This window comes from Leucoraja erinacea, chromosome 26 (genome assembly GCF_028641065.1).
Source record: "Leucoraja erinacea ecotype New England chromosome 26, Leri_hhj_1, whole genome shotgun sequence".
Taxonomy (NCBI): domain Eukaryota; kingdom Metazoa; phylum Chordata; class Chondrichthyes; order Rajiformes; family Rajidae; genus Leucoraja; species Leucoraja erinaceus.
In genome coordinates this window covers 27,921,396-27,949,248 of record NC_073402.1, presented here as the reverse complement: position 1 = coordinate 27,949,248, position 27,853 = coordinate 27,921,396, and the positions used below count along the sequence as shown (strand labels likewise).

The 27,853-nt window shown below is 42.1% G+C and overlaps 1 protein-coding gene across 1 annotated transcript; it reads right to left on the bottom strand.

Annotated features, from left to right (window-relative positions):
• Nucleotides 1-852: 852 nt before the first annotated feature.
• Nucleotides 853-26,521, bottom strand: matn1 (matrilin 1). The gene is made up of 8 exons (XM_055656527.1): nucleotides 26,043-26,521; nucleotides 19,441-19,784; nucleotides 15,301-15,523; nucleotides 13,965-14,087; nucleotides 12,046-12,450; nucleotides 9,364-9,513; nucleotides 6,373-6,457; nucleotides 853-2,204 (listed from the first exon to the last, which is right to left on the bottom strand). Exons 1-8 carry the CDS (start codon nucleotides 26,143-26,145, stop codon nucleotides 2,150-2,152), a joined length of 1,488 nt encoding a protein of 495 aa, XP_055512502.1. The 5' UTR covers nucleotides 26,146-26,521; the 3' UTR covers nucleotides 853-2,149.
• Nucleotides 26,522-27,853: the final 1,332 nt, after the last annotated feature.

Genomic DNA, 27,853 nt, shown 5'->3' with positions numbered 1-27,853 from the left:
GTTCTGGGAACCTTCCAAATGGAGGTTGGGATTTGGGATATTCATTAATTACTCAGCTGAACCATTCAGTTCTGGTCTCTCTCTTTGCTCCACCATGCAGTGGGCCTTGCCTTTGTTTCACTCTGCAGTGCCCTTTCCCTTAATCTCCATCTAGAACCATAGAAACATAGAAAATAGGTGCAGGAGTAGGCCATTCGGCCCTTCGAGCCTGCACCGCCACTCAATATGATCGTGGCTGATCATCCAACTCATAATCCTGTACCTGCCTTCTCTCCATACCCCCTGATCCCTTTAGCCACAAGGGCCACATCTAACTCCCTCTTAAATATAGCCAATGAACTGGCCTCAACTATCTTCTGTGGCAGAGAATTCCAGAGATTCACCACTGTGTGAAAAATAGAATTCCAGAGATTCACCACTCTCTGTGTGAAAAATAGACTTTAGCATTATTGATAAATCTAGACTTCAGCGTTATTGTGTTCTGCCTTTCTATTTTCAATATCCATCCATTACGTCTCCTACGACTTGTTCATTACCTATGACTTGTTCTTCCCTACACTCCTGGTGGTCTTTACCTTTTAAACAACCCACCTGATAGTGACGTTCTCTTCTGCCGTCATGGCTTTCCCCTTTTCCTACGATATGCGCGACTGTTTTTAACTTCTGCACTGGGGTGCCCCTCACCCCTTTCTGTGTCTCTGTATTGGGCCTTGCCTATCCCTTCATCTTCTTTCCTTAGGTCTTAAGGTCAAGCTTTCAGTCTGAAGGATGAACATTTTAATCAAGTGAGACGTAGAGTCCAACAATCTCACTGAAATAAATGAGATAAATGAAGAGACCATCGCGCAAAAGTTTGAATGTTTTTGGCCACTTTTATTTTCCTGTTATTTCCTGACACAATACGGTTTTACCAAAGTGACAAAACAGAACATCCAAACAAAACTCTTAAGAATCCATAATATCTTTTCTTTTAAAATATACATATATAAATATCTGAATTTAAAAAAGACACACAAGATATTTTGAGCTAGAATTATGTCTTTGGTCACGAGCACCAAGAAGAATGTATATATTATTTATTATCCATCTGTTGCAATCTGCTCTGACATTCAGATCTATTAAAACTAATAGACCCTGTGATCAGGATGGGCGTGCAATAGGCAGGAGAAACTATGCTCTTGGCCATGCACAAATTTTAACCATTTCTGTTTCTTGATTTTGCCCAAAGTTGTCAGAGATATTACATATTTGTATTGTCCCTTACTATTACAACTGAACAATTATAGCTGCTCTGAACCGGCCCTGCCGAGTGCCCCCCACCCCCATGAACTGTCTCCCTTGGATGGTCACGTCGCACATCGACCCGGCACAGACATATTTGCACTTTAGACTGTTTTACTGTTCTTTTTATAAATCATGTTTCTCAGGGTATTTAAATTTTACCCAAATGTTATTAGTTGTTTAAGTTATGACATCGGATGGAAGCTGCATACCAAATCTCGTTGCACCTATGTGCAATGACAATAAAAGATATTATTATTATTAATATTATTATTATTATAGTTTACTTCTGTATTTCATTGCCACAGGCAAATAGAACCAGCTCAGTTATAAAACTTGGTCAGCATGAACGAGTTGGGTTCAAGAACCTTGTTTCCGTGCTGTGTGACTCGATGTAGTACTTAGCTGGTCAATTTTCAGAATATATGCTCTTTATTATAAAGGATGAGGTTACCGAGTTCTTAGAAGCACATGATAAAATGTATTATGATTCATAATTTTTTTTTACTAGAGGACAAAATATAAAAGCTTGTATTATACGCCAATGTTAGTATCAAACAAGTAAATTACAATATAAATACAAATGAAATTATGATTAAGTTTCGTATTTGGTGTCTTCCTTTTTTTAATATACAAAAAATATTGCCAAGAATATCAATGTTTCTGGCATATTTCAGTGCTTTGTCCAAATGAAAATGACTGCACTTACTGTTATAAGGTTCCTTTATAAGGAGAAGGTAACTAGACTAGACATTTTAAAATTAAAGCATTTTTTTTAGTAATTCAGATACTCTTGTATATTACATAAGTATGTTTTCAGTACATTTGATGATGTTAACAGTTGTCAGGAAAAGTGCAGTTGAATCTTTTAGACAAGAAGTCTGTTCTCAAGAGCTGCCAGTTTTTTTGCAAAGGTACCTAGTATAAAAATTGTTAAGGACCATATTGCATGAAAGTCAAAGCATTCAACCACAGTGCTAGATTCAGAAGTGGCTTCAAGTTTTAAATGAATTAGAAACATAGAAACATGGAAAATAGGTGCAGGAGGAGGCCTTTTGCCCCTTCAAGCCAGCGCCGCCATTCATTGTGATTATGGCTGAACCTCCCCAATCAATAACCCGTGCCTGCCTTCTCCCCATATCCCTTGACTCCACTAGCCCCTAGAGCTCTATCTAACTCTCTCTTAAATCCATCCAGTGATTTGGCCTCCACTGCCCTCCGTGACAGGGAATTCCACAAATTCACAACTCTCTGGGTGAAAACGTTTTTTCTCACCTCAGTGTTAAATGGCTTCCCCTTTATTCTAAGACTGTGGCCCCTGGTTCTGGCCTCGCCCAACATTGGGAACATTTCTCCTGCATCTAGCTTGTCCAGTCCTTTTATAACTTTATATGTTTCTCCAAGATTCCCCCTCATTCTTCTAAACTGCAGTGAATACAAGCCTAGTCTTTTCAATCTTTCCTCACAGTCCCGCCATCCCAGGGATCAATCTCAAATTAAGTGACTAAATTGAAAATCTTTAAGTATATGTAAAAGAAAGTCAACTTTCAAGTCAGTAGTTGCACTGCACCCTCCCAACTTTACCAGCTCTTCAGCCCGTATCTTCAGTCCCATCAACTCGATGGGTGGTGCATCTTAATATTGCAACATACTTTAGGGTTTGATTTGATTGTAAGTAATAATATCGATTCAAATTGTTATGCAGAAAAGTAGCACTGTAATGGGAACGGAAATACATCTGAGCAATTGTAAATGAAGAAGAAATTAAGGAGGCTGGAAATCCGAAATAAAAACGTTTTAAAAGTCATCTGTAATTTTTGTCACAGCTTTCCTCTCTTCATTGGTACAGCCCGACCTGATGAAAATATGTTGCTGCCCTGCTATTAGCAGGCCCAGACAGAGACATGTAACCACACTCAGTGCACCTTTAACCCATTTGGCCTGTTCGCACACAATCAAAGATATTCCCGTTGTCCTTAGCCATTCTTCCCCTCTCCCTTTCACCTTCTCTGGTTTAGTTTATTGCCATGTGTACCGAGGTACAGTGAAAAGCTTTTGTTGCGTTCCAACCAGTCAGTGGAAAACAATAGATGGACACAAAATGCTGGAGTAACTCAGCGGGATAGACAGCATCTCTGGAGAGAAGGAATGGGTGACATTTCGGGACGAGACCCTTCTTCAGATCCAAAATTTCACCCATTCCTTCTCTCCAGAGATGCTGCCTGTCCCGCTGAGTTACTCCAGCATTTTGTGTCTATCTTCGGTTTAAACCAACATCTGCAGTTCCTTCCTACACAGGGGAAAACAATACATGAGAGAATGATACTATATTAATTAAACTATGTTTATAATTCCTCGTTCCCAGCTCTGACTAAGGATCTTCACCCTGAAACATTAATTATGTTTCTCTTTATATCGGTACTGCCCAAACTACAAGAGAGAAGCGAGTGTCACCAAACTTCTGAATTCTCTGGGGTGGAACCCTCTCCAAGACAGACATGAAGCTCACCGTTTGACCTGTTTTTACAAGATGTTAAATGGTCAGCTCGACATAGACTACAAGACCTACACCAAACCCAAACTAATTAGGAGCCGGCGAGGGCATTCGATCCAATTTGTGATCCCAGCTACAAAGACAGACGTGTACAGCAATTCGTTCTTCCCCTGCACAATTAAAGCATGGAATAATCTCCACCCAACTATAGTTACCCAACCAGATGCAACTAAATTTAAAGTAGCTCTTTCTTCCCAATAACCCTTTCTGGCTTAAGCCCTCCCTTCACCACCTCCAGTTTAAATTCCATTTGGAATATTTTGGAGGACCAAGAAACCAAGAACCAAGAACTGCTGACATTTTTTTAAACTACAGAACAATATCTATTTCTTAAACCGTTCTATATCAGAACATGCTATGTGGTCTTGGCGTCTCTTGGACATGTAAAGGCATCAGCTTCACACACAGTTTTATTCTGTTGGTTAAAGAGATAAGGAACATTATTTATTGACGGATTGGAGAAATTGGACTTGCTCTCATCAGACAAGGAAATCTGAAGTGATTTTGTTTAAGATAAGATACAAAGTGCTGGAGTAACTCAGTGGGTCAGGCAGCATCTCTGGAGAAAAAGGATGGGTGATGTTTTGGGTCGGGACCCCTCTTCAGACTGAAGGAAGGAGGTGGGTGGGGAGGGGGGTGAAGATGAAGGGAAGAGTTGGGGGTTAGAATAGACATGACTAATCCGGGCCAGCCACAAATGACCTCAGGCAGGGGGGTGCCTGGTAGGACCATTGTTGGCTCGGGAAGATGTGATCTCAAGAGGGATACAATATGGAGAACTGTGGAACTGGTAAAATAACAAGGAAGGAGGGAGGGGAGGGGGATTGTAAGTAGAAGTTACTAAAAATTGGAGAATTCAATGTTCATGGAAAAGTTAAGAAAGCGAGGAAACAGATTTAAGATAATCAGCATGAGAAAAAAAAGCTTTTCCACTCAGCAAGATGATGTGATCTGGAATTTTTGTTTTATTCTTTCATGACCTGTGGGAATCACTGACTGGACCGACATTCATTCCCCCATCCCGGTTTGCCTTTGTACTAAGCGGGGGGTTTCTGGGCCATTTCATAGGGTGGTTAAAGTCACACAGAGTAACATATATCTCAGGCAGAATTCCTTGCTGAAGGACATTTGGGAATGAAAGGACAGCGGAAAGAAGTTCAAACGCAACTTCTAAAGGAGTTTTAAAAAGTACTCAAGGAATAAAGTTATCGGGCTATGAGTAAAGAGATTGAGGCCAACAAGAACCCAGCAAAGGTTTCCTCTACTTTAGTGATTCTATGATTCTAATACCTATACTGGAACATTAGAGATCCTCAGGTGGGGAATGTAGTTGAGATGGGGGTGAGTTGCGTTTATTCTCAACACCAAAGCAAAAAAAGTTAATGTAAGTGTGTCACATTAAAATATATTTAACTTTTTTAAAGTCCCAACTTCTACATAACATCCTCATTTTGGCTCCTTTGTTTTAGGCCTCCACAGGTTTTATACAGAAGAGACATTTGTAATACCTGCGGATGCAATCAGGCTTGGATCTTTGATTATATGAATTTGCTATTTGATATAATGTTAATGGACTCTAATGTTAAGACAATGGTCCCTTGATATCCAATGTAAACTCTCTCAATGGCTTCAGTTATTAAGGAAGCTTCCCACCAGAAGGGCCTGAAGACCACTCATGGATGCCTTGTGGCCAGTAGCTCCATCTAAAGTGGCCTTGCTGTTAAACTCTGAGGTCTGTGCCAAAAGCCTACTCTTGCCAGTTTCCTGACCTTATCACCACATCCTGGCCAGGAACTCACCTCTGGGGTCCATATCCCAGAGTATATCACTGGATAATCCGACAACGATCCTTGTACAGATAATAGTTTAGTTATTTTGCAAGCACAGCTTGGAAATAGGCTCTTTGGCCTATCAATTACCTGTTCACACTAGTTCTATGCCATCCCACTTTTGCGTCTGCTCAGTGCATCTACTTAGGGCCAATTTACCTACAAATCCACACATCTTTGGGATGTGGGTGGAAACCGGAGCACCCAGAAGAAGCCCACACAGTCACAGGGTGAACGTGAAAACTCCTCTCAGACAGCGCCCGAGGTCAGATTCAAACCTGGGTCTCTGGTGCTGTGAGGCAGCAGCTCTACCAGCTTGTAACTGTGGTTCCTTAAATTGAGATTTATTCAATTACTTTATTTTACCTAATTACTTTATTAGATTATTTTAGATTGCTCCCCTCCCCTCAAGGGCTTTGAACCCAGGTCTCTGGACCAATGGTTCAGATGATCGGCTACTGTTCCAGTAACTTACCCACCACCCTACCATATCCCAATGTTGTATCATTCATGGCTTTCGTTGATCATTCATTGTTATCAAATGTAGGGTGATCACAAACAGTAAGAGGCAAATTGCAATAAAAGTTCCAAAATGAACCCTGCCTACATTGCACACAATTTTTCAACATTAAGGTTAAACTAAATTTGAGATAATTTTATATGAGTATATATTTATGATAAACTGCACATGAGAATAAAAGGATATGTTTGGACGTCAGTGTTTTAATAATTTTCTCGACCTTTCTTTGGAACTCCACTAGTGACTCGCAGGCACATGGGTCTTTAGGTGCAGCTGAAAGCAAAAACAAGACAGGTGAGGGGACAATACCAATATTCTTCAATTTCTCCGTGAACCAAGGTTGCAGGTTGCAGTGTAGATATTTATTGGTAAGTAAACTGTTGCAAATGCTGGAAACAACGTTCTTTGTCTACAGAGTGGGCATTTGTTAAATCTAAAAATACTCAGCGGATCAGGCAGCTCCTGTGGAGAGAGACACAAAGGTAATGTTTTAGGTCAGTAACCGCTTATCAGAAACTATTCTGTTGCAAGATCATTGCCATTAACTGTCTTATATTCTTCACAGATTCAGATTCAGATTCAGATTCAATTTAATTGTCATTGTCAGTGTACAGTACAGAGACAACGAAATGCATTAGAGACAACGAAATGCCGCCTGATCAAATGAGTATCTCCTGTGTTTTTGTATTTATTGCAGATTTTCAGAATCTGCAGGGTTTTTTTGTGCTTTCAAGATACTTAGACGTAAATTTACATAATGCATTTCTCATTCATTCCTTCCACTGATTTACTTTACATCTTTAGATATGTTATTTGTGACCCGCTGGGTCAGTGGTTCAGTGACTTTGTTGACGATCCATCATAGATCCAGCATCACTGTGGCATTGATTACTAGCACCCTGGCAATGATTATCAGCTGGCAACAATGCCAGGTATTCCCTGGTAACTGGCATCTGGTAACACTCATGGCATTGACGGGGTGGGAGATTGCAACCTTCACGTGGTCCGCCCTGTTTCGACGAATGCAATCAACCCGGCGTGCACAATCAAATAAGATCAAATAGAACAAGTTGCCCTACAACTTTAGGCTGTGCACGCCATACGCAAGAAGAAGAAGATGGCATTGATATGGGCAAGTTGCAAATTCAATTGAATGTGTCTTACAAATGAATTTATAAACATTTCACAGTGTGTGAAATAAGATTGAAACTTTGAAGGAGAATCCGAAATCCTATAGAATGTTTTAACAATTTTTTTGTTAATTTCAAATTTTGGAATTTTGAGGTTTTAGTTTAGTTCAGTTTAGAGATACAGCGGGAAAACAGGCCCTTTGGCCCTCCGGGTCCATACCAACCAGTGACCTCCGTACTCTAAGCGCTGTGCTATACAATAGGGGAGAACGTCCAAACTCCGTACAGACAGCACCTGTAGTCAGGATCAATCCCTGGTCTCATTCTTAAGAGGTATGCTCAATTTCTTGAAGTAACTTAAAAGCTTTGGGGGGGGGGGGGGGGGGGGGGGGGGGGGGGGGGGGGGAGGAGGAGGGGGGGTGGAATCACCATTTTGCTAAATAACATACTTAATCCCTGGTCCATATCAATATTTATATTATGCACCTGTAGGAAAGGAATGGATAAAATAATTTCACGTGGCTGAAATTCATTACATGTGAATACTCTGTGAGGACGTGTGTTTATTCTGCCAGAATATTTATGTAATTATGTATAGTATGCAAATAATTATTTTATAATTTTAAATTTACTTCTGATGGAAAAATATACACAAATCCCCAACAGGTCTACCACCCTTTAGGGTTGCAATGGGATTCATTTTTACCAGTTTAGCTGAATAGTATAGTTATTTGTATTTTAACTAAAGCCCCACTTATTCCCCCAGAAGGAACTGCGATTACCAGGTCATTACTGAAAATTAGATGAAGAATCTTGAAAATGCAGATTACATTCGTAACAAGATGAGTAAAAAAGAATAGCTTCAGAGATGTTTATAGTTGATTTTGCATCACATTTCATTGATCACAATGGATTCTTTCTGTATCAGAAGATTGATGCCTCTCATTATACAGACACAACATAAGCTAAGCATCTGTTGTAGATATGCTTCTTCAAACCAATGTGATTTTTTTTGCAATGACAGTATTATATTCCTTTGAGTACTGTAGTTCATACTTTTGTTTGAAGTTAGGATTTGGGTTAATGGATATAACAGAAACACCTGTCCCTTTCACATCCTCAGAGGACTTTCTTCTAAGGAGTGTCCCACAAACAGCAGAATGATCTGGTTCAGTTTAGAGAAACAGCGTGGAAACAGGCCCTGCGACCCTCTGTGTCCGTACCCACCAGCTATCCCCACAGACTAACACTATTCCACACATTAGGGACAATTTTACATTTATACCAAACCAATTAACCTACAAACCTTTGTACAGCTTTGGAGCGTGAGAGGAAACCGGAGATCTTGGAGAAAACCCATGGGGTCACGGGGAGAACGTAAAACTCCGTACAGACAGCACCCGTAGTCGGGATCGAACCTAGGTCTTCTATGCTGTAAGCGGTGCAAGGCAGCAACCCTACTGCTGTGCCACCCTAATGACGGCATAATGCTCACTACTGTTCAATAAGGGATAAATATTGATCAGGAAACTGGGAAGAACTACCACACTCTTCACTGAAATAGTGATGTTTTATTTTATGTCCATTAAAAAGGAGCGACGGAGGAGTTTGATTCGCATTTCATTTAAAAGACAAAATCCTAAATAGCAGGCAAAGTCGTAACTACCCAACTACAGTCTGTCCAAATTAAACGTTTTTACATATGTGAATATTCGATGTCTCAGATAAACATTACAAAATTCCATTCCTTTTTGAAATTAATCAAAAAATTATTAGTTTGCGATATTTCGGTTTTCCCTTCAATCTCAGGGTTAAGTTTCACTGAATATTATCTGTTGTGCTGCTGCTGCTCGTAAGAATTTTATTGTTCTGTTTCAGGACGTATATGACTATAAAACACTCTTAGAAATCTAATACTTTGCAGAATGATGAGAGCATTTCACATTTGCAGTGCTTCCCAGTCTGAAAAGTTTAAAAAAAACCCTCTAGACTTACACCAACAGAAACAAGAGACCACATTTTGAAAAATGAGGAAAAAAAAGACCTTACCACATATTTTGACTTGTAATTTGTCTGCGATTTGGTTCATTGTTTTGAAGTCTGCGGTATAATGATAATGATCCTTCACTGGATCTGAAGCAATTATCCGTAATTCTTCCTCAAGTGCATTCCCAACTCCTATCGCAAACATCTTAATTCCTGAAAACAGTTAAGAATGAATCACAGATTGCATTTTGAAAACCTTCCAAGAGATCGTTGCTAAGAGCCTATGGGGGGAAATATCAGCATTACAATACTGTTCATATTGTTGTAAGATTTTGACATCATTCTGTCACTTATCATCAATAACTAAAATACTGAACTCTAGACGGTCGTGTAACGAGGAGAAAAATTAATGCTCTGGTGTCATCCGATAACTAAATGGTGCTGAGAAATCTGTACCACATGCTGCAGTCCAATCCTTAATTAGAATCAAGATGCCACAGTTGAGCTAATGTGGGAAATAGAAAACAAGCTTTGGGATTGCTCTGCTGAAGTTGGGCAGGGAATGAAAGGTCTATGTCTACTGTTATCAGGCAACTGAATCATCCTACCACAACCAGGGAGCAGTGCTGAACTACTATTTACTCATTGGTGTAATGACTATCAAGACTATCCTTGATCTGGCTTTACTAGCTTTAACTTGCACTAAATATTATTCCCTTAGCATGTATCTGTACACTGTAAATTGCTTGATTGTAATCATGTATTGTCTTTCTGCTGACTAGAGTGGAGCGGCTGGGCTTGAATGCTCTTTGGAATTTGAAAGGATGAGTGGGGATCTTATTGAAACGTATAAGATTATTAAGGGATTGGACACGTTAGAGGCAGGAAAGATGCTCCCGATGTTGGGGGAGTCCAGAACCAGGAGCCACGGTTTAATAAAAGGGGTAGACCATTTAGAACAGAGGTGAGGAAAAACCTTTTCACCCAGAGAGTTGTGAATCTGTGGAATTATCTGCCTCAGAAGGCAGTGGAGGCCAATTCTCTGGATGCTTTCAAGAGAGAGTTAGATAGAGCTATTAAAGATAGTGGTTAGGGGATGTGGTGAGAAGGCAGGAACGGGGTACTGATTGTGGATGATCAGCCATGATCACAGTGAATGGCGGTGCTGGCTCGAAGGGCTGAATGGCCTCCTCCTGCACCTATTGTCTATTGTTTATTGTCAATAGCACGCAACAAAAGCTTTTCACTGCACCTCGGTACAACTGAACTGAACTGTGAGGATTCCATTCTCAACAATGTAAGCTGCAGGCATGTGTTATTATGTGGAATACCACGGATGTGTTACATCTTGAGTGATTTAGGAGCGCCATAGCAGCAGCATAAAAGTGTATTCCTGTGTGTATTTTTATTTGTTTGAAACAACATTTTGCAGCCATTTACCGTCTGTAAGTAAACAAGCTCAGCCCCACAGTTAACTCTCTCAACCTATTAGCTGCAGAATTATGTTAAGTCATTTATGCACTGAAATGTTTGAGTTCAGTTTATCATGAGGCAAATTTGCACATTGTGAATTAGGTTACTTTAAGGAGATTTTTTCCCAGGGCAGTTATTAACGTCACCCGACTGAAGGGAGAAGCTGATTGTAGGCATGGTAGAGAAAGTGTGTTTATCATGTTTCTTACATACGTTTTATGACATTGAGCTCAACTGGAAAATTTACAGCAGGTTAGGAATAGGCCAGCATTCGATATATTGATTGTAAATAAACATTTGCTGAAGGGACTTTAAAAAACAATGGGGAAGGGTTATCATTGTTTCCTTACAGAATAGGGAATTGAGGGATATGGATTATGTGCAGGCAGATAAGAGTTGGTTTAGTTTAGAGAAACAGCATGGAAACAGGCCTTTTGGCCCACCGAGTCCATATCGACCGAGTCCATATCGATCATCTGCTCACACTAATTCTGTTATCCTGCCTTCCCATCCACACTCTACACACTAGGGGCAGTTTACAGAGGCCAATTAACCTACAAACCTGTGCGTTTTTGGGATGTGGGAAGAAATGGAGCACCGGGAAGAAAGCCATGCGTCCCCAGGGAGAACGTGCAAACTCCAGACAGACAGCACCCGAGGTCAGGGTCAAACCTGCATCTCTGGTGCTCTGAGGCAGCAACTCTACCTGCCAAGCCACTGTGCTGCCCAGGCATCATATCCAGCACAGATATTGTGGGCCAAAGGGCCTGCTCCTGGCCTGTACTGTTCTATGTTCTAGTATCAATTTCACAGTACAGAAGGAATATGTCTGCCAGATCTTTGGCAAATCTATTCAATTACTCCAATTTCTCAGCTCATTGCCCTTATAGACAATAGACAATAGATGCAGGAGTAGGCCATTCGGCCCTTCAAGCCAGCACCGCCATTCAATGTGATCATGGCTGATCATCCCCAATCAGTACCCCGTTCCTGCCTTCTCCCCATATCCCCTGACCGCTATTTTTAAGACCCCTATCTAACTCTCTCTTGAAAGCATCCAGAGAACCCGCCTCCACCGCCCTCTGAGGCAGAGAATTCCACAGACTCACCACTCTCTGTGAGAAACAGGGTTTCCTCGTCTCCGTTCTAAATGGCTTACTCCTTATTCTTAAACTGTGGCCCCTGGTTCTGGAGTTGGCCCCTTAGTTGTACAATTCCCTCCCATGCCAAGCATATGGGGGTCTATAAACAAGAGCGCTTTGTTAGCATCACCTTGATTTTTGATCTTTTCGGCAAAACTATTAATGTAATCTTGTGAGCGACCATCAGTGAAGACAATTCCGACTTTTGGGATGTTGTCCCTTGCTCCTAGGGACGGGAGAAAGACCTTCTCGGACAGGTGTTGCAGAGCCAGGCCTGTCATCGTTCCTCTCTCCATGTACTCCATTCTCTTGACGGCAGCCTTGATGCTTTGCTTTGTATTGAACTTGTTGAGGGGGAATTCTGTCCTGACCGTGCTCGAGTACTGGACAAGGGCCACCCGTGCCTGCTGGTCACCAATATCCAGGGAGTCGACAATCTGGTTGATGAATTTTTTCACCAGCTGAAAGTTTTCAGGTCTCACACTCTTTGACCCATCGATAACGAAACCTAAATCAACAGCTCCTGAACTGCAAGCTGCGAGGGAAAAAAACAAAAAAAAAACAAAACAAGAATAAATAAATAAATAAATACAGAGTTTACATTTATCTTGTGTCATTCACATTCTCAGGACTGAGGCTAACAGGCGCAGCAGTGATACAACTTCCTGCTGAGCGGAATAATACACTCTTGAAAAAGCCAGTTTTTCTTTGTAAGGGCCTGTCCCACTTGGGCGCCATTTGCACGTCACGCAGGTGGCGTGCAAAGGTTTTGTACATCCCAAAATCCTGGGGAGCGGCGCACAGCCGCGCGTCACTGCCTACGTCATCACGGACCATGCACGTATAATGCACAACATGCGCGCATCACGTGAGCGTCACAACGCGCGCGTCGTGTGTCGTGACGCGTAAATGATGTCTCGTAAATGACGTGTAAATGACAACCAAGTGGGACAGGCCCATTGAGGCAAGAATTGGGACGACAGATGGTGCAATGGGCTAAGTGTTCGGCTGGTGACCGGAAGGTAGCTGGTTCGAATCCCGCTTGGAGTGCATACTGTCGTTGTGTCCTTGGGGCAAGACACTTCACCCACCTTTGCCTGTGTGTAAATGTAATGTAATTATGTGAAGCACTTTGGGGTCAATGCAAGTTGACTAAAAATGTGCTATATAAATAAGATTATTATTATTATTATTATTATTATTATTATTATTATTATTATAAGAATCAATAATAACATTTTAAAATTAACAAGAGTCCTGTGGCCAGTCATGGCAGCCCAATCTACAATGCCCAGTTTACAAAAGGAAAGAAATGCCTTGTGTGTGTTTATGTTCATCTCTTGTCTAGATCTGGTGTTTCCAGTTTAGCATCACAAATCGTAGGATTTTCTCACCCCGGGCATTACTTCTTCTCCCTGCTCCCATCAGACAGGAAATACAGAAGCTTGAAACCGTGCACCACCAGTTTCTTCTCATAAGATCATGAGACATGGGAGCAAAATTAAGCCATTCAGTCCATCGGGTCTGCTCCAACATTCGATAGCAGATGATCTATTTTTCAATCTCAACCCCATTCTGCTGCCTCCACCCCATAATCTTTGACACCCTTACTAAACAGGAACCTTATCAATCTCCTCTTTAAAAATACCCAGTGACGTGTCCTCTGCAGCCGTCTGTGGAAATGAATTCCACAGATTCACCACCCTCTGGGGCTCCTGAACAGAGGCAAGGGAGACTTTTGAGGAAAAGTGAATTCGGAGAGGGATGATTGTCTTGGAAAATGTATAGATAATGTAAACTGAGCACAGCAAGGAGAACAACCTTTACCTTAAATAAGGTAAAATTGGACACATTTTTGCACTGTGGGCTATTCCATGATGAACTACAAACCTGTACAATCATCTTGGATTGTGTATGCTAGTGTTGTTCATGAGGTCATGCAGACTAATGGATAGTTTTGTGCATTTATGTAACTGATGTAAACAGATGAATAGGCTAGCTGATGTTCAACGTTTCAACAAAAATATTCTACACGTAATCAAGACTCACTCCCGCAAGTTTTTCCATCTGGGTTGAGTGTGAATCCTTCATTGCAGGCACACTTGTAAGAGCCAGGAACACTCACGCACACCTGCTCACAGTCATGGTCGCCGCTTGCACACAGATCCACCACTGAAACACAGAGTTCAAACTAGTTAAAATATCGTCAGGGAAAATAAGCAATTTCCAAATGCAAATTTGGCCAAAGAGAATTTCAAAAATAATTTGCCAATAGATCCAGACACCGCGTGCCGGAAGGAGCTGCGGATGCTGGTTAACACCGAAGATAAGACACAAAATGCTGGAGTAACTCAGCGGGACAGGCAGCATCGCTGCAGAAAAGGAATAGGTGACGTTTTGGTGATCGTAGAAACAGGTTCTTTGGCCCATCGAGCCCACATCGACCAGCGATCACCGATTGCCTGTACACTGGTTCTATGCTATCCTACTTACACCTCCACACCCTACACTTGACGGAGTTTACGGAGGCCAATTAACATACAAACCTGCACATCTTTGGGGTGTGTCAGGAAACCGGAGCTCCCCGAGGAAATCGACACAGTCACAGGGAGATCGTGCAAACTCTGCACAGACAGCTCCCGAGATCAGAATCGAACCCGGGTCCCTGGCACTGTGAGGCAACAACTCTACCGCTGCGCTGCTGTGCCGCCCAAACTGCATACAAGCACAGTTGAAGGATAACTCACTGTGTGAGGAGATACATTCAGCTGCAGTGTTTAATGGATGTAAAAGGCCAATAAACTTTGGCATTTATTTGGGTAATATTCCATGATATTTTAAGTCACATAGTTGGTTTTCGGTCTCTTGCGATATATGTCAAAGTATAAAGGTGAAGGAAATTCAAAGCCACAAAATCAAAACAATTAATTTATTGATCTGAATGTACAGCAGAATAGGTCTTGGAGTCTAAATCCACGTTACCTGTATGTTGGGGCAAATTGCAAAATAGCCTGTAGACTTGTGTATGCCTCCTTCATGGGATAAATTACACTTAAGATAGATACAAAGTGCTGGAGTAACTCAACGGGTCAGGCAGCATCTCTGGAGAAAATGGATGGGTGACGCTTCGGGCCGGGAACTTTCTTCAGACCTACTACTACTAAATTCTACCTAGTTCCTTTCAATAATGCATATGTATTTTACATATACTGTTTAAAAAATGTCTGTAAAGTATGGCGTTTAACATTGGCATCGCACAAGCATTGCCCCAACACCTGCTGACAATGATGTCCCTGTCTTGCAACATTACAAGCATGAGGTAGGCTCTGATATGCTGTCCTAACATCTTTCCGTATCTTTCCATATTCTTTGCTGTTTTACTCACCACAGAAAGCTTCCTTAAATTTTTTGGAAAGTTTTTCGATGGCACTGTAGCTCTCTACGTAGTCCAGGTGGTCTTCCAGAGGCTCGCTGGCGATCTCGCGGAGGGAGTTCAGCTCTGCCCTGCCCACACCGATGGCAAAGATCTCAATGCCTTTCTGTTTGGCACGGGTGGCGGGATCTCGCACGCGGTCCTGGGGTCGGCCGTCGGTCACAATGATGGCTACCTACGGGCAGAATGGGCACAAAGTTTGATTAGTACGGGTGTCACGGGGTTATGGGGAGAAGGCAGGAGAATGGGGTTACGAGGCGGAGTAGACCTGATGGGCCAAATGGCCTGATTCTGCTTCTATCACTTATGAAAGTTGGTTACCCTCTTGCATTAGTCACCAATAATGGAACTGAGTTCGTGGGCGATTTCAAAAGTTCACAAGTCATAGGAGCAGAATTAGGCCAATGGACACTACTCCACCATTCAATCATGGTTGATCTATCTTTCCCTCTCAATTCAACCCCATTCCCCTGCATTCTCCACATAACCTTTGAGAATCTTCCCAAACAAATACTTGCCAATAACTGCTTTAAAAATACCCACTGACTTGGCCTCCGTTGCAGTCTATGGTAATTAACTCCACATATTCACCCCCCCCCCCCCCCCCCCCCACCAATCCACACCTCATTTCTAAAGGTATTTATCCCCCGTATCACTCATTTTGTAATAAAGTGAAACTGGAAAGACGGTTACACTATCAAATATTGCAGCACGGAGAAAGGCCCATCAGCTAACTGAGTCTTCGCCGACCACCAACCACCTCGTACACACTAGGGACAATTTACAATTTTTACAAAAGAAAGCCAATTAATCTACAAAGATGAATGTCTTTGGAGAGTGGGAGGAAACCGGAGCACCGGGAGAAAACTCCTCACGCAGTCACGGGGAGAACGTACAAACTCCTTTCAGACAGCACCCGTAGTCAGAATTGAACCCGGGTCTCTGCGCTGTGAGGCAGCATCTCCACCGCTGCACCACTGTGCTGCCCTTACACCATTCAGTTTAGTTGACCTGTCCATAGTGGTTGGGTTGTAGGGAGACCAATCCCTTAAAGGCATGCATGTTGTTTTCATCAACTAGTTTCCCTGGGTCAGGAAGTATTTCCTTACAAGTGGTCCAGCGGTGGTAGAGTTTACACTAATGTTGGAATATTCGACTGCATTATTACTCATTTTCAGCAGTGGAATTCCATTCAAGGTTGGAGAGTAAATCAAGGATCAAGCGCACCAAGATGTGGAGTTTACGAGTTATTATTTATCACTAAACGAATGTCTTATTTCAAAAATGTTTCTGTTTATTTCTGTAGCAGTCAGCTGACCTGCCCTCAGGAATTTTGTCAGCTTTTTTCCCAGGCAAAAACCCGATGAACCTGTGATCGTTCCCACAATATTATCTTTCTCTCAGTGGCCTCTCCATGGTGCCCGCACGTATACAAGTTCTGTTAGTGAAGTGTGGATTCGAGCAAAAACAATGCGGTTTAGTGTAGGAAGGAACTGCAGATGCTGGTTTACACCGAAGATAAATGAAAAATGCTGGAGTAACTCAACAAGACAGGCAGCATCTCTGGAGAGAAGGAATGGGTGACGTTTCGGGTCGAGACCCTTCTTCAGACTTGACGTTTCCGGTCGAGATTCTTCAGTTTGAAGAAGGGTCTTGACCCGAAACGTTACCTATTCCTTCTATCCTGTGTGGTGCAGTGTTTGTGCAAGTGTACCGTGCCATTCTGCCATTGAACCATTAAAGGTCACAATAATGTGAGGGAAGGGACTACAGATGCTGGTTTACACCAAAGATAGACACAAAATGCTGGAGTAACTCAGCGGGACAGGCAGCTCCCTCTCCCCTGACTCTCAGTTTGAAGAAGAGTCTCGACCAGAAACGTCACCCATTCCTTCTCTCCAGAGATGCTGCTTGTCCCGCTGAGTTACTCCAGCATTTTGTGTCTATCAAAGGTTACATTAACATCCTTCATGCTGGAAACCAGTTGTTTATCGTGGTCTCATTGGTTTAATTATTTTTTAAAATAATGTTTTCTTAAAGCACTAATCCTTCTGTAACTGTAAGTTCATTCAATATTGTGCAGACATACCCTGTCAAACAATTTCACACAGCAGATGCATTATGCTGCGCTCAGACAGATCTCCTCCAGAACCACGACAGGAGTCTCTTTGTAGACTGTATAATATTCTCAGCTAGCTTTTTACCATTTGAAAGAGACGCCTTTTTTTTAAAGCCTGATTACAGGCAAACAAGAACCAGAATTCTTAGAAAATATTGCTTAAACGAACTCTGTGACACAATAACAACTGTAAGATTATGAAAAACCTGGAAGTGTTACAGAATGACGCGGAGAACTTAAATTTCCAGTGAAATGTAATCAATGAGTTCTAATGAAAAGCCAGTGACCTGAATTGCTAATTCAGTTTACTTTATCAAAGATGCTGCCTACCTCAACCTTTTCTCTCTCTTGTTCTCTCCTTTCTTTTCCTTTATTTTAAAGCTAAAAAGTTAAAATTGAAGCTGTACATTAACTGTATCATTTTTTATGCCGTTTGTTCTACTCTTGTACATTTGCTTCTAATAAATAAATAAATACATTTTTAAAAAAAGATGCTGGCTAATGAGCTGCGTGCTTTAAGCATTTTCTTATTTTGTTACAGAATTTAAGCATCAGCAGTAATTTTCTTTCTGTTAAGAAAACAATCATCCTCATTGAAACCAACGGATATTTGATTTCACATTTTTTTTAATCACTTGATTAGCAAAGTAGGTTTAAAGTTCCCTTCTTCAGACTGATGGAGTGGGGGTGGGAGATGAAAATGAGAGGTAAGGGTGGGGAAAGGCCTGGCAAATGATGGGTGGCTACACGTGAAGTTGGGGGTTTGAGGAGGGGAGGTGATCGACAGATGGGTGGAGGTGGTGACAAAGGCCAGAAGTGAAAAGGAGACAAGATGGTGTCAGATTGGGGAAGGAGTCAAATATAAAGCTGGAGAAAGGAAATTTGATGTGAGGGGACATTGGGGAGGGGTTGATAATGAGGGGTTGGGGAGTTCACTTGAAGTCAGCGAAGTCATTCTTTGTACTGTTGGGTTTTTCCACACCAACAGTAAGGACAACAACTCATATTTAGCTTGGGTCACTTAAAATCCAACAGAATGGGAATATCACAAGTTCCTCTTTTTAAATGATGCTGGGTACAGGCTTGGAGCAGGATGACCACACTGAATCAATAGATCAGTTATGATTTGACTGAGCGGGTCAAATAGTCTATTAGTTCTTAAATTTTCCTTCATTCATTTTAGCTAATTGAAATTGTGTATTTTTTGTATTCCATTTATTTCACTTGAACATTTGAACCACTTCAAAGCGTCAATGGATTCATGGATTTATCACAGGTGATTTTTCAGCTGAATGTTCATTAGATAGTTATCTGTATTGACTAAACAGTGAGCATCAAATCTGATGTTACTGTCCAAGTAGCAGAAATGGTGGAGAAGACACCAGGCCTTTCGATGAAGATGGAAGCTGTTCCTGGACATCACTGCACATCTCGTATGTGTATGTGACAAATAAACTTGACTTGACTTGACTTGACTTGGAAGGATGAAAGCCTATTGCTGAAGCTTAACACCACCAGAAGGCCATAAGGTCATAAGTGATAGGAGTAGAATTAGGCCATTCGGCCCATCAAGTCTCCTGCACCATTCAATCATAGCGGGAGAGATAGATCAGCCATGATTGAATGGCGGAGTAGGTGATGGGCCGCATGGCCAAATTCTAGTCCTATTCCTTATGACCATTCTGAAGAAGGGTCTTGACCCGAAACATCACCCATTCCTTCTCTCCAGGGATGCTGCCTGTCCCGCTGAGTTTATTCCAGCTTTTTGTGTCTATCTTCAACCTTATGGTCAATCTATCTCTCCCTCCTAACCCCATTCTGCTGCCTTCACCCCATAACCTCTGACACCCGTACTAATCAAGAATGTATCGGTCTCTGCCTTAAGAAATATCCACTATTATAGAAACCTGGTGTAAAATCAGACTGAATGGATAGTCTCTTTGGTTCTATTATTAAAAAGTAGTGATAGTTACCTTGCTGGCAGCGTTGGATTTCACCCGTGCTCCGCTGGCCTCATTGAAAGCGATATTGGTCGCAAAATTGATGGCCAAGCCAGTCATGGTGCCGGAGGAAAGTGGCTTGATCTGGGAGACTGCCCGCAGGACGGCGGCCTTGTTGCGGTGTGCGCTGAGGGTGAATTCGGGGTTGACCGTGCTGGCATAGTTGACCACTCCAACCCGGGTGGCATTTGGGCCGATGCTCAGGGATTCGATGACCTGCGACACAAACACTTTCACCTGTTCAAATTCAGAAGGGCGGACACTCCGAGAGCTGTCGATGATGAAGACAAGATCGGTGGGTTTAGTTCGGCAAAGACCTGCATGAAAGGGAAAGAAAGAAAGGAAGACGTGAAGGAGGGCAGAAATGTAGGTGACAACAAATTGAGGGATAGGAGCAAAAAAACCCCTAGCTTTCAGCTTATTGAGAGTGCCAACTTTGCAGCATTTGTTAAGAGTTCTGCTTCACAGCCAGTGGTATTGTGCATTTTTGTTTCAAATTAGCTTTGAATATTGCCCCTAAATCCATCGGACATTTCATCGGACACAATAGCTCGGGGAAGATACCAGTATAACGTATCAGCAAGACTTCATGGATTTGGGAATCATAAGTGAGCAATTCCATGTTCTTTGCGTTTTGTCTATGTTGCACGGTTTACAGCAGAGCAGGGTTAAGATAATTTACTGGTATGAATCTTCAGGGTGTATTCCTGCAGTGAAGGAGCAAAAGGACCAACTCAAGTCAAGTTTATTGTCATCTAAGCACAAGTTTGGGAAGGTACAGGTACAATGTTAATATTTCTTGCAGCACGTCACAGGTTTGTAGACGGCCAATGTACAGAAACCAAAATTATAAATTACACTTACATTCTGCAAGTCTGTGAAAAATTAAATACTGAATATAAAAAAACATTAATGCAAAAGACAATTGGAAAACAAGTCCATGGTATTGCACAAGGTGGTCCATGGTGTTCCATTGTCAGGGTATGATTAGAGATGTGTTGGTCGGTTCAAGAACTTGATGGTTGTAGACAATAGACAATAGACTATAGGTGCAGGAGTAGGCCATTTGGCCCTTCGAGCCAGCACCGCCATTCAATGTGATCATGGCTGATCATCCACAATCAGTACCCCGCGTTCTTGCCTTCTCCCCATATCCCCTGACTCCACTATTTTTAAGAGCCCTATCTAGCTCTCTCTTGAAAGCATCCAGAGAGTAGGAAAGTAGTTGTACTCGAACCTTGTGTTGCGGGACCTCAGGCTGTGCTGCATCTCCTGCCTGACAGGAGCAGCATGAAGAGGGTGTGTAGCAGATGATGGAGATGTTTGATGGTGGATGCAGCACCATGTGTAGCTGCTCTCCATGATGGGGAGAGCTGTGTCCATGATGGACTGGGCTGAGTCCACGTCTCTCTGCAGCCTCTTGCATTCCTGTGCATTGGACTTGCCATATCAGGCTATGATGCATCTGTTATTATATATATATGTATCCAGAAATGTGTTAAGAGTATTCGACGACATGCATCCCTGTGCTGAGCCCAGGATAGGTCACCCCAGATGTTAACGCCAGAAATTAGAAGCTGCTATCTCACTCCACTGTTGGCCCACATGCAGATGGTCTCCTGATTTCCCCTTCCCAAAGTCAATCATTACTTATTTTTGCTGACATTTAGCGAGAGCATGCTCGTGCGGCATCGCCCAATCACTCATAGAGTCATAAGAAGTCATACAACACGGAAACAGGCCCTTCAGCCCAACCTGTCCATGCTGCCCCATCCAAGCTGGTCCCATATCCTCCAAACCTTTCCTGCGCACCTACCTGTCCACTCTTGGCAACATTGGTGGTATTCTGATAATCTGAAGCGTTGCACTTGCTTCAGGCACAGCATTGATGCACAATTACTCAACCATTGCATTCTGCAAAGATTAGTTGGTTCCATCGACTTTAGCTGCAATTTTTATACATTATCACAAAATAAACTTTATTTTTATGGGGTGGTGCCAAAGTAAAAACTATGTCAGTTGTCACATGATGGATTTATAGATACCAGGATTCCCTGTTCCTTATGGTAGACAAAAGTGCTGGAGAAACTCCGCGGGTGCGGCAGCATCTATGGAGCGAAGAAAATAGGCAACGTTTCGGACCAAAACCCTTCTTCAGACTGCGGGGGGGGGGGGGGCAGGGGGGGGGGGGGGGGGGGGGGGGGGGGGGGGAAGAAAGGAAGAGGAGGAGCCAGAGGGCTGAGGGAGAGCTGAGAAGGGGAGGAGACAGCAAGGGCCACCGGAAATTGGCCTGCTCCTTATTCCTAGCACTTCCCATTTTTTTTACCTCTCTACATTTTAATCTGTAAAACCGATTTTAATCTGAAACTAATCTTTAAACGTAGCACATTATTTGTGGAAATAGTGTATGTGATTTTCCAAAAACTATTGGAGAACTGGAAGAAAACTATTGTCTGATTATAAACTATGGGTAGACAATAACATGTACTCAAGGAATTAAAACTAAAACTATGAAATAACTCTGTAAACTGAAAAGGTATACATCTGTTTCACAGTGCCAGTCCAGATGTGGATAATGTGTTATTACTGGGCCAATATTCTGAACGTAATGTTGGAGTATTGCCTAAATAGACAGTAGACAATGGGCAATGGGTGCAGGAGTAGGCCATTCGGCCCTTCGAGCCAGCACCGCCATTCACTGTTGATCATGGCTGATCATCTTTTGCTTAAATATTTTTGCAAGCTTCTGTAATTTTGTTTTTAAGTTTTGATCATATGATGTTCACATCTGGGCTGAAATAGTAATCATCAACGTAAATAACACAGCCAACAGCGACCATGAAAAGCACTCGAAATTATTAGAAATAGGTAGCTGGGCATTCAGTATGTGCTGTAACTAGTGACATAGTGTTGGACTTTTGCATCACATTTTAAGAATAAAGCAGTAATTTTCTGTGATAGGGTTGGGGCAGCTCAGTGGCGCAGCAGGTAAAGTGACTGCCCCATAGTTTCAGTAACCTGGGTTCAATCCTAACCTCTGGTATTGTCTGTTCAAGAAGGAACTGCAGATGCTGGAAGATCGAAGGCTGCTGCACCCGCTGAGTTTCTCCAGCATTTTTGTGTACCTCTGGTATTGTCTGTTCAGTTTAGTTTATTGTCACGCGTACCGAGGTACAATGAAAAGCTTTTGTTGAGTGTTATTTGCGTGTCCTACTTTTGACAGTATGGGTTTCCTAGGGGCATTCCAGGTTGTTTCCACATCACAAAGAGACAAGGTTTGGTACGTGAAGCATTATAAATTGCCCCTAGTAAATTCGGAGGGGAGTTGATGATAATGATGGGGAGAATAGATTTACAGGAAAAATTAGTGAAGAACTTGGATTGATCCAGGGGCTGGTGTCGAGTTGATTGCCTGAAATATGGAAAGAGCATAAAGAATCACAGTTAAGATTGATGGAACAAGCTGGCCTTTGTAATTTAGGCAACAGTTAAATAATTATGCACCAATACTGTGGCTGAAGCATGTGTGATGCGGTGACTTACCAGAACGGCATTAATGCTGCCAAGAGTGGCTTTTTTATTTTGTGCCTTTACACTGTAGAAATATGTAAAAGAAAACCAGTAAAATGCCTTAACCCTGCTCAGAGAATAATCTGTGATCTCACTGGCACCTCCTGAATGAGCACAGATTTTGATTTAATGTGTAACTTTTTACACCAAGTGACACACTAGCCATTCTGTTCACTCTCTATGGCACTGGGGACTTTTGGTTTGTTTTCAATAAATTGAACAGAGCAGGGTGGATGAAAACGATATTGAAAGATATAGGCGAATTTAAACTTCAAGCAAGCTTGATTTCTCGCAGAGTGCAGGTACAGTGCAAATCCTTTCAGATGACTTTCCATTAGATATAGTTTCCACTTGAGTGACATACATATTTGTTGGCAATTATTAGAAATTGATCATCTGAATATGGGCAATGCAACAAAAAGTATAATGATGGAGGAGAAGGCCATTTGACCCATCGTGTCCATGCTGGCTCCCAAGGAGGCAAAGGGGTAATTATTTCCAACTATCTGCTTCTGCCTGATACTTCAATCTTGGACGAATTTACAAGATGGAACTATGTGCTAAAATCAGATTTTCTATGCCCTTCAAAATTTACAAAAATTAAATCAATGTAACAATAAAACTAATGTACCAAGACCCGGAGCGCGACCTTGTATCACCCGGCGCGGCTTTATAATTGCCGCGGGACTTATTTACCATCGCCCGCCAGGGGCTTTGACTCTGACATCGGGAGGAGAACGAGGAGTGCAGGGGAGAGATAAGACTTTGCCTTCCATCACAGTGAGGAGGAGATTCGCTGTGATGGATGTTTGTGTAAATTGTGTTGTGTCTTGGTTCTTCTTCTTGTTTGTATGACAGCAGAAACCAAATTTTGTTTGAACCTCTGGGTTCAAATGACAACAAATAAATTGTATTGTATTGTACCTCTAAATGCTTATGTTCCTATCACTCATTTATGAATGGTACAAATGCTGTTTTTAACACAGGTATTTTTTCATTGAAAATTCCCACTTCCTCAGCCTGAATGCTTTATTGAGATGCAGTAGCACTATGGGACCCCTCTGTCCATGGGACATTCTTGGAATTGGAACAGCCGACCATTATTAGGACAGGGCTGGAGCCAATGCCACCCAATCCCCCTCACTACCTTCCAGTAGGGGTCACTGCAGTTATTTTCTCCAATGGATACGGTGGTCAAATGAAGTATTCCTACCAACCATGTAGAATTGGCTAAGTCAACAGTAGTCTGAACTGAACCCAATGTGTCTCAGCTGCATTGTAATAACACTACTCTCAACAACCACAAAGATAATAACAGCATTTAAAAAGTTAGGCTTTACTTTTCAACAGATAGCATCGTCTTTGCAATCTATTCCAAAACCCTGCAATCATACACATTGAATTCCATAGAGACAATTGAACAAAGTAGGGTGACCAGTTCCCAACAGAAGTGAGGCTGCTTTCAATGAGTACTCTTAGAAGGGTCAAGTACAACTTTTCACTTCCAATCCCATCAACTGTAAATCATTTATCGTTGTGACATAATAATCTGTTGCTTGCAGGCTGGGGTGAAACGCCAAGAAGCATGAAAAACACAGACACTGATCAATCATTTGGCAAAGTGATCGGAGCCGGATACATTATAGCACAGATGGACTGCGAAAGGCATTCACAACATTCGGGTGACACGATCACACAGAAGTACATAATGAAATGTGGAACACTGAAGATGTTAGCAGCTGAAACCTAATATTCATTTTATTGTCTGTAAATATTTACAAGGCAACTACGATAACGCTGGCATACGCTGCAACACGACCAATCCCCATCTAATAGTCTATATAACCAACAAAGTGGTGGATATGCAAAGAGAATTTCCATTGATATTTTCCCTCCACAAACCCATTGTCCCACAGCATCAAAATGGTTATTTTGAGGATGCTCCTGATACTGAAATAGGGGAATAATTTGTTTATTATAGTACGTCAGACACATGGAATTTATTTCAGCTTTCTTCCCCGCCCCACCCCCCCTACAATCAGTCTGAAGAAGAGTCCCATCCTGAACCATCACTATCTGTGTTCTTCAGAGATGCTGCCTGACCCCCTGAGTTACTCCAGTACTTTGTGCCTTTTCTTGTAAACCAGCATCTGCAGTTCCTTGTATCGATATGAAATTTCCCTGGTTTCATACCTGGTCAATGTCATGTTTGGATGATGGCTCTTTCGTTACAATGCATCTTGGAATTTTTATGTTGCAATATTGATGTTCACAATGTTTAATGCATGTCCTATGTAAGTGTTTTCTGCAATGATGTATTATTATCAATAAGACTGTGGAAAATTAGCTCGCATTTCTTAGCACTAACCTAGTCCAGTTGTTACACCATTAACATTATTTATGGTTTGACCAGTTAGAATGGTTGCCTCCCTCGTCACTTGGGGTTTAAATGCCAAATACAATTAAAGACGTTGCTAAAGTCTAGGTGTTCCTTCAGCAAGTAACCATGGCAGCACTGGGATGTCCAATTATAACTCCTGAACTAATACATGTAATCTGCAGGATGAATAATCTGAAGATCTTGAACAAAAGATAACACGAACAGTCAATATCGTTCATAATGTCAGAATAATATTGAAATTATATCATGAGTTGTGCTATTTCACTCAATATTGATTTGGATGCAAACAACTCCTTAAAACAGGTGAAATTCCTTAAGTACATGTTGGAAAAAATGCATTAACACTGGTCATTTGGGCAGGAGATATCTAAAGAGTAAGAGACATGAAATTTATACTTAATCTACCTTATGGGCGGGAGAGTTCTAAATTATAAGTTGATGGTACATACTGTATGGGCGGGGAAATTCTAAAGGATAAGTAACTGATGAAACATACTTGTTGTACTTTATGGGCGGGAGGGTTCGAAAGTATAAGAAACTGATTTAAAAAAAAAGGTGGAATAACTTTTGTTTTCATCAAGAGTATATAAATGTATCTTCTTACCGGCTGGAGTCTGTGGACCGGGTTTTACTTTAGGTTTAGGCACCCCATTGACCTGAACGAGGAGTAAGGCAGACAGGAGCAGTCCAGTGCAAAGTCCCATCATCTTGTCCAGCGAGTTGTTGTGAGAGTGCAGGCTGCAGTGTGGCAGGGAGCGCCACCGACTCCAGGTATTAACACTCTACCCCTTGCAGAGACTGCAACGCAGCCGAACACGTGTGAAAGACATTATAAAAGAGTTCCAGGAAACGCGTTGAAATTCAACTCTTTGATTTAAAAAAAAAAACCCCGGTCCCCTGGGTTGCCGCGGTTTACAGATAGGGGAGGGTTAATCGTGCCAGGGAGACGTGCAGACTTAAAGCAGGCGAGAGCCGTGGATAGAAGGTCAAGAGCATATTGGACTGACTGAATTTACATCACCTCGCCTGACATTCGAAGCCGTACCTGTCATACGAGAGAAATTATTTTTGTTAAAGTTTTGTAAACGCCGTTTGATTTCTCAAGACCTTTGTTTAGTGTTACGCGTAGATATGTAGCAGTTCCCAGTTGACACACACACACACACACATATCGTATCTCAGTCAACCGTGCTGGGATCTGACCACTCCCGCCTCTCACCACCGTGAAGATTTTAAATCAGCCACTCACTCACTGTCTCAGAATGTAGACAAAAATGCTGGAGAAACTCAGCGGGTGCAGCAGCATCTGTGGAGCGAAGGAGATAGGCAACATTTCGGGCCGAAACCCTTTCTTCAGACCCGAAACGTTGCCTTTCTCCTTCGCTCCATAGATGCTGCTGCACCCCCGCTGAGTTTCTCCAGCGTTTTTGTCTGCCTTCGATTTTCCAGCATCTGCAGTTCCTTCTTAAACACTCTCAGAATTACGCCTTTGAAGCCTTTTCTCAGCTCTTTTTGCAGGTTTTATTCTCATTAAATATGCCCCACTAATTCCACCCTGCTCGTTCCCAGCAGTAGAAAATTAACGCGAATCTACACTAGGGTTGAATACGGAATTTGAATGACTGAATGTGGAAAAGGAATTGCAGGTTTAAACCGAAGAGATGCTGGATTAAACAGTTGTTTATGAAGGAACTGCAGATGCTGGAAAATTGAAGGTAGACAAAAGTGCTGGAGAAACTCAGCGGGTGCAGCAGCGTCTATGGAGCGAAGGAAATAGGCAACATTTCGTCCCGAAACGGGACAATTAAATTCATGCCTTGCTTCAGCACAACAGAATATAGAAGGCATGAATGAAGAACAGATCAGTGTGTCCATATACCATTGTATAAATATATACACACACATCCGAAAGGTCACCCGCTCCTTCTCTCCAGGTGAGTTGTTACTCCAGCTTTTAGTGTCTTTCTTCTGAATGATTGAATATTTTGGGTCTGGGTGATTTTTTGAGCTGAACGAACGTCAGTGAACCGGCAACTTTTCAACACTGCCCTTGTAAGTGCTGCCGATTCAACCAGCCCTGAGGATTTCCCCGAGGACTTTTTTAAAATTTAAACTCAGGATCGCGGAGCTCAGAAGCGATGTTGCTTTTTTTTTTTAAAAGCATCTTTCACTTTCTCCACCCCATCTCTCCATCGCGGCACAGACCATCAGAAGAAGGGTCTCGACCCGAAATGTCACCCGTTCCTTCACTCCGGAGATGCTGCCAGTCCCGCTGAGTGACTCCAGCATTTTGTGTCTATCTTCGGTTTAAACCAGCATAGAAAAAAAGGTGCAGGAGGAGGCCATTCGGCCCTTCGAGCCAGCACCGCCATTCATTGTGATCATGGCTGATCATCTGCAGTTCTTTCTTGCACA

Excerpts from the sequence above, each read along its gene's own strand:
- matn1 (XM_055656527.1), bottom strand. The coding sequence starts at position 26,145 with ATGATGGGACTTTGCACTGGACTGCTCCTGTCTGCCTTACTCCTCGTT. Across the intron at positions 15,524-19,440 it reads AATCCAACGCTGCCAGCAAG|GTAGCCATCATTGTGACCGA; the intron begins GTAACTATCACT and ends TTCTGCCCGTAG. Across the intron at positions 12,451-13,964 it reads AGATGGAAAAACTTGCGGGA|CTTGCAGTTCAGGAGCTGTT; the intron begins GTGAGTCTTGAT and ends TTTCCCTCGCAG.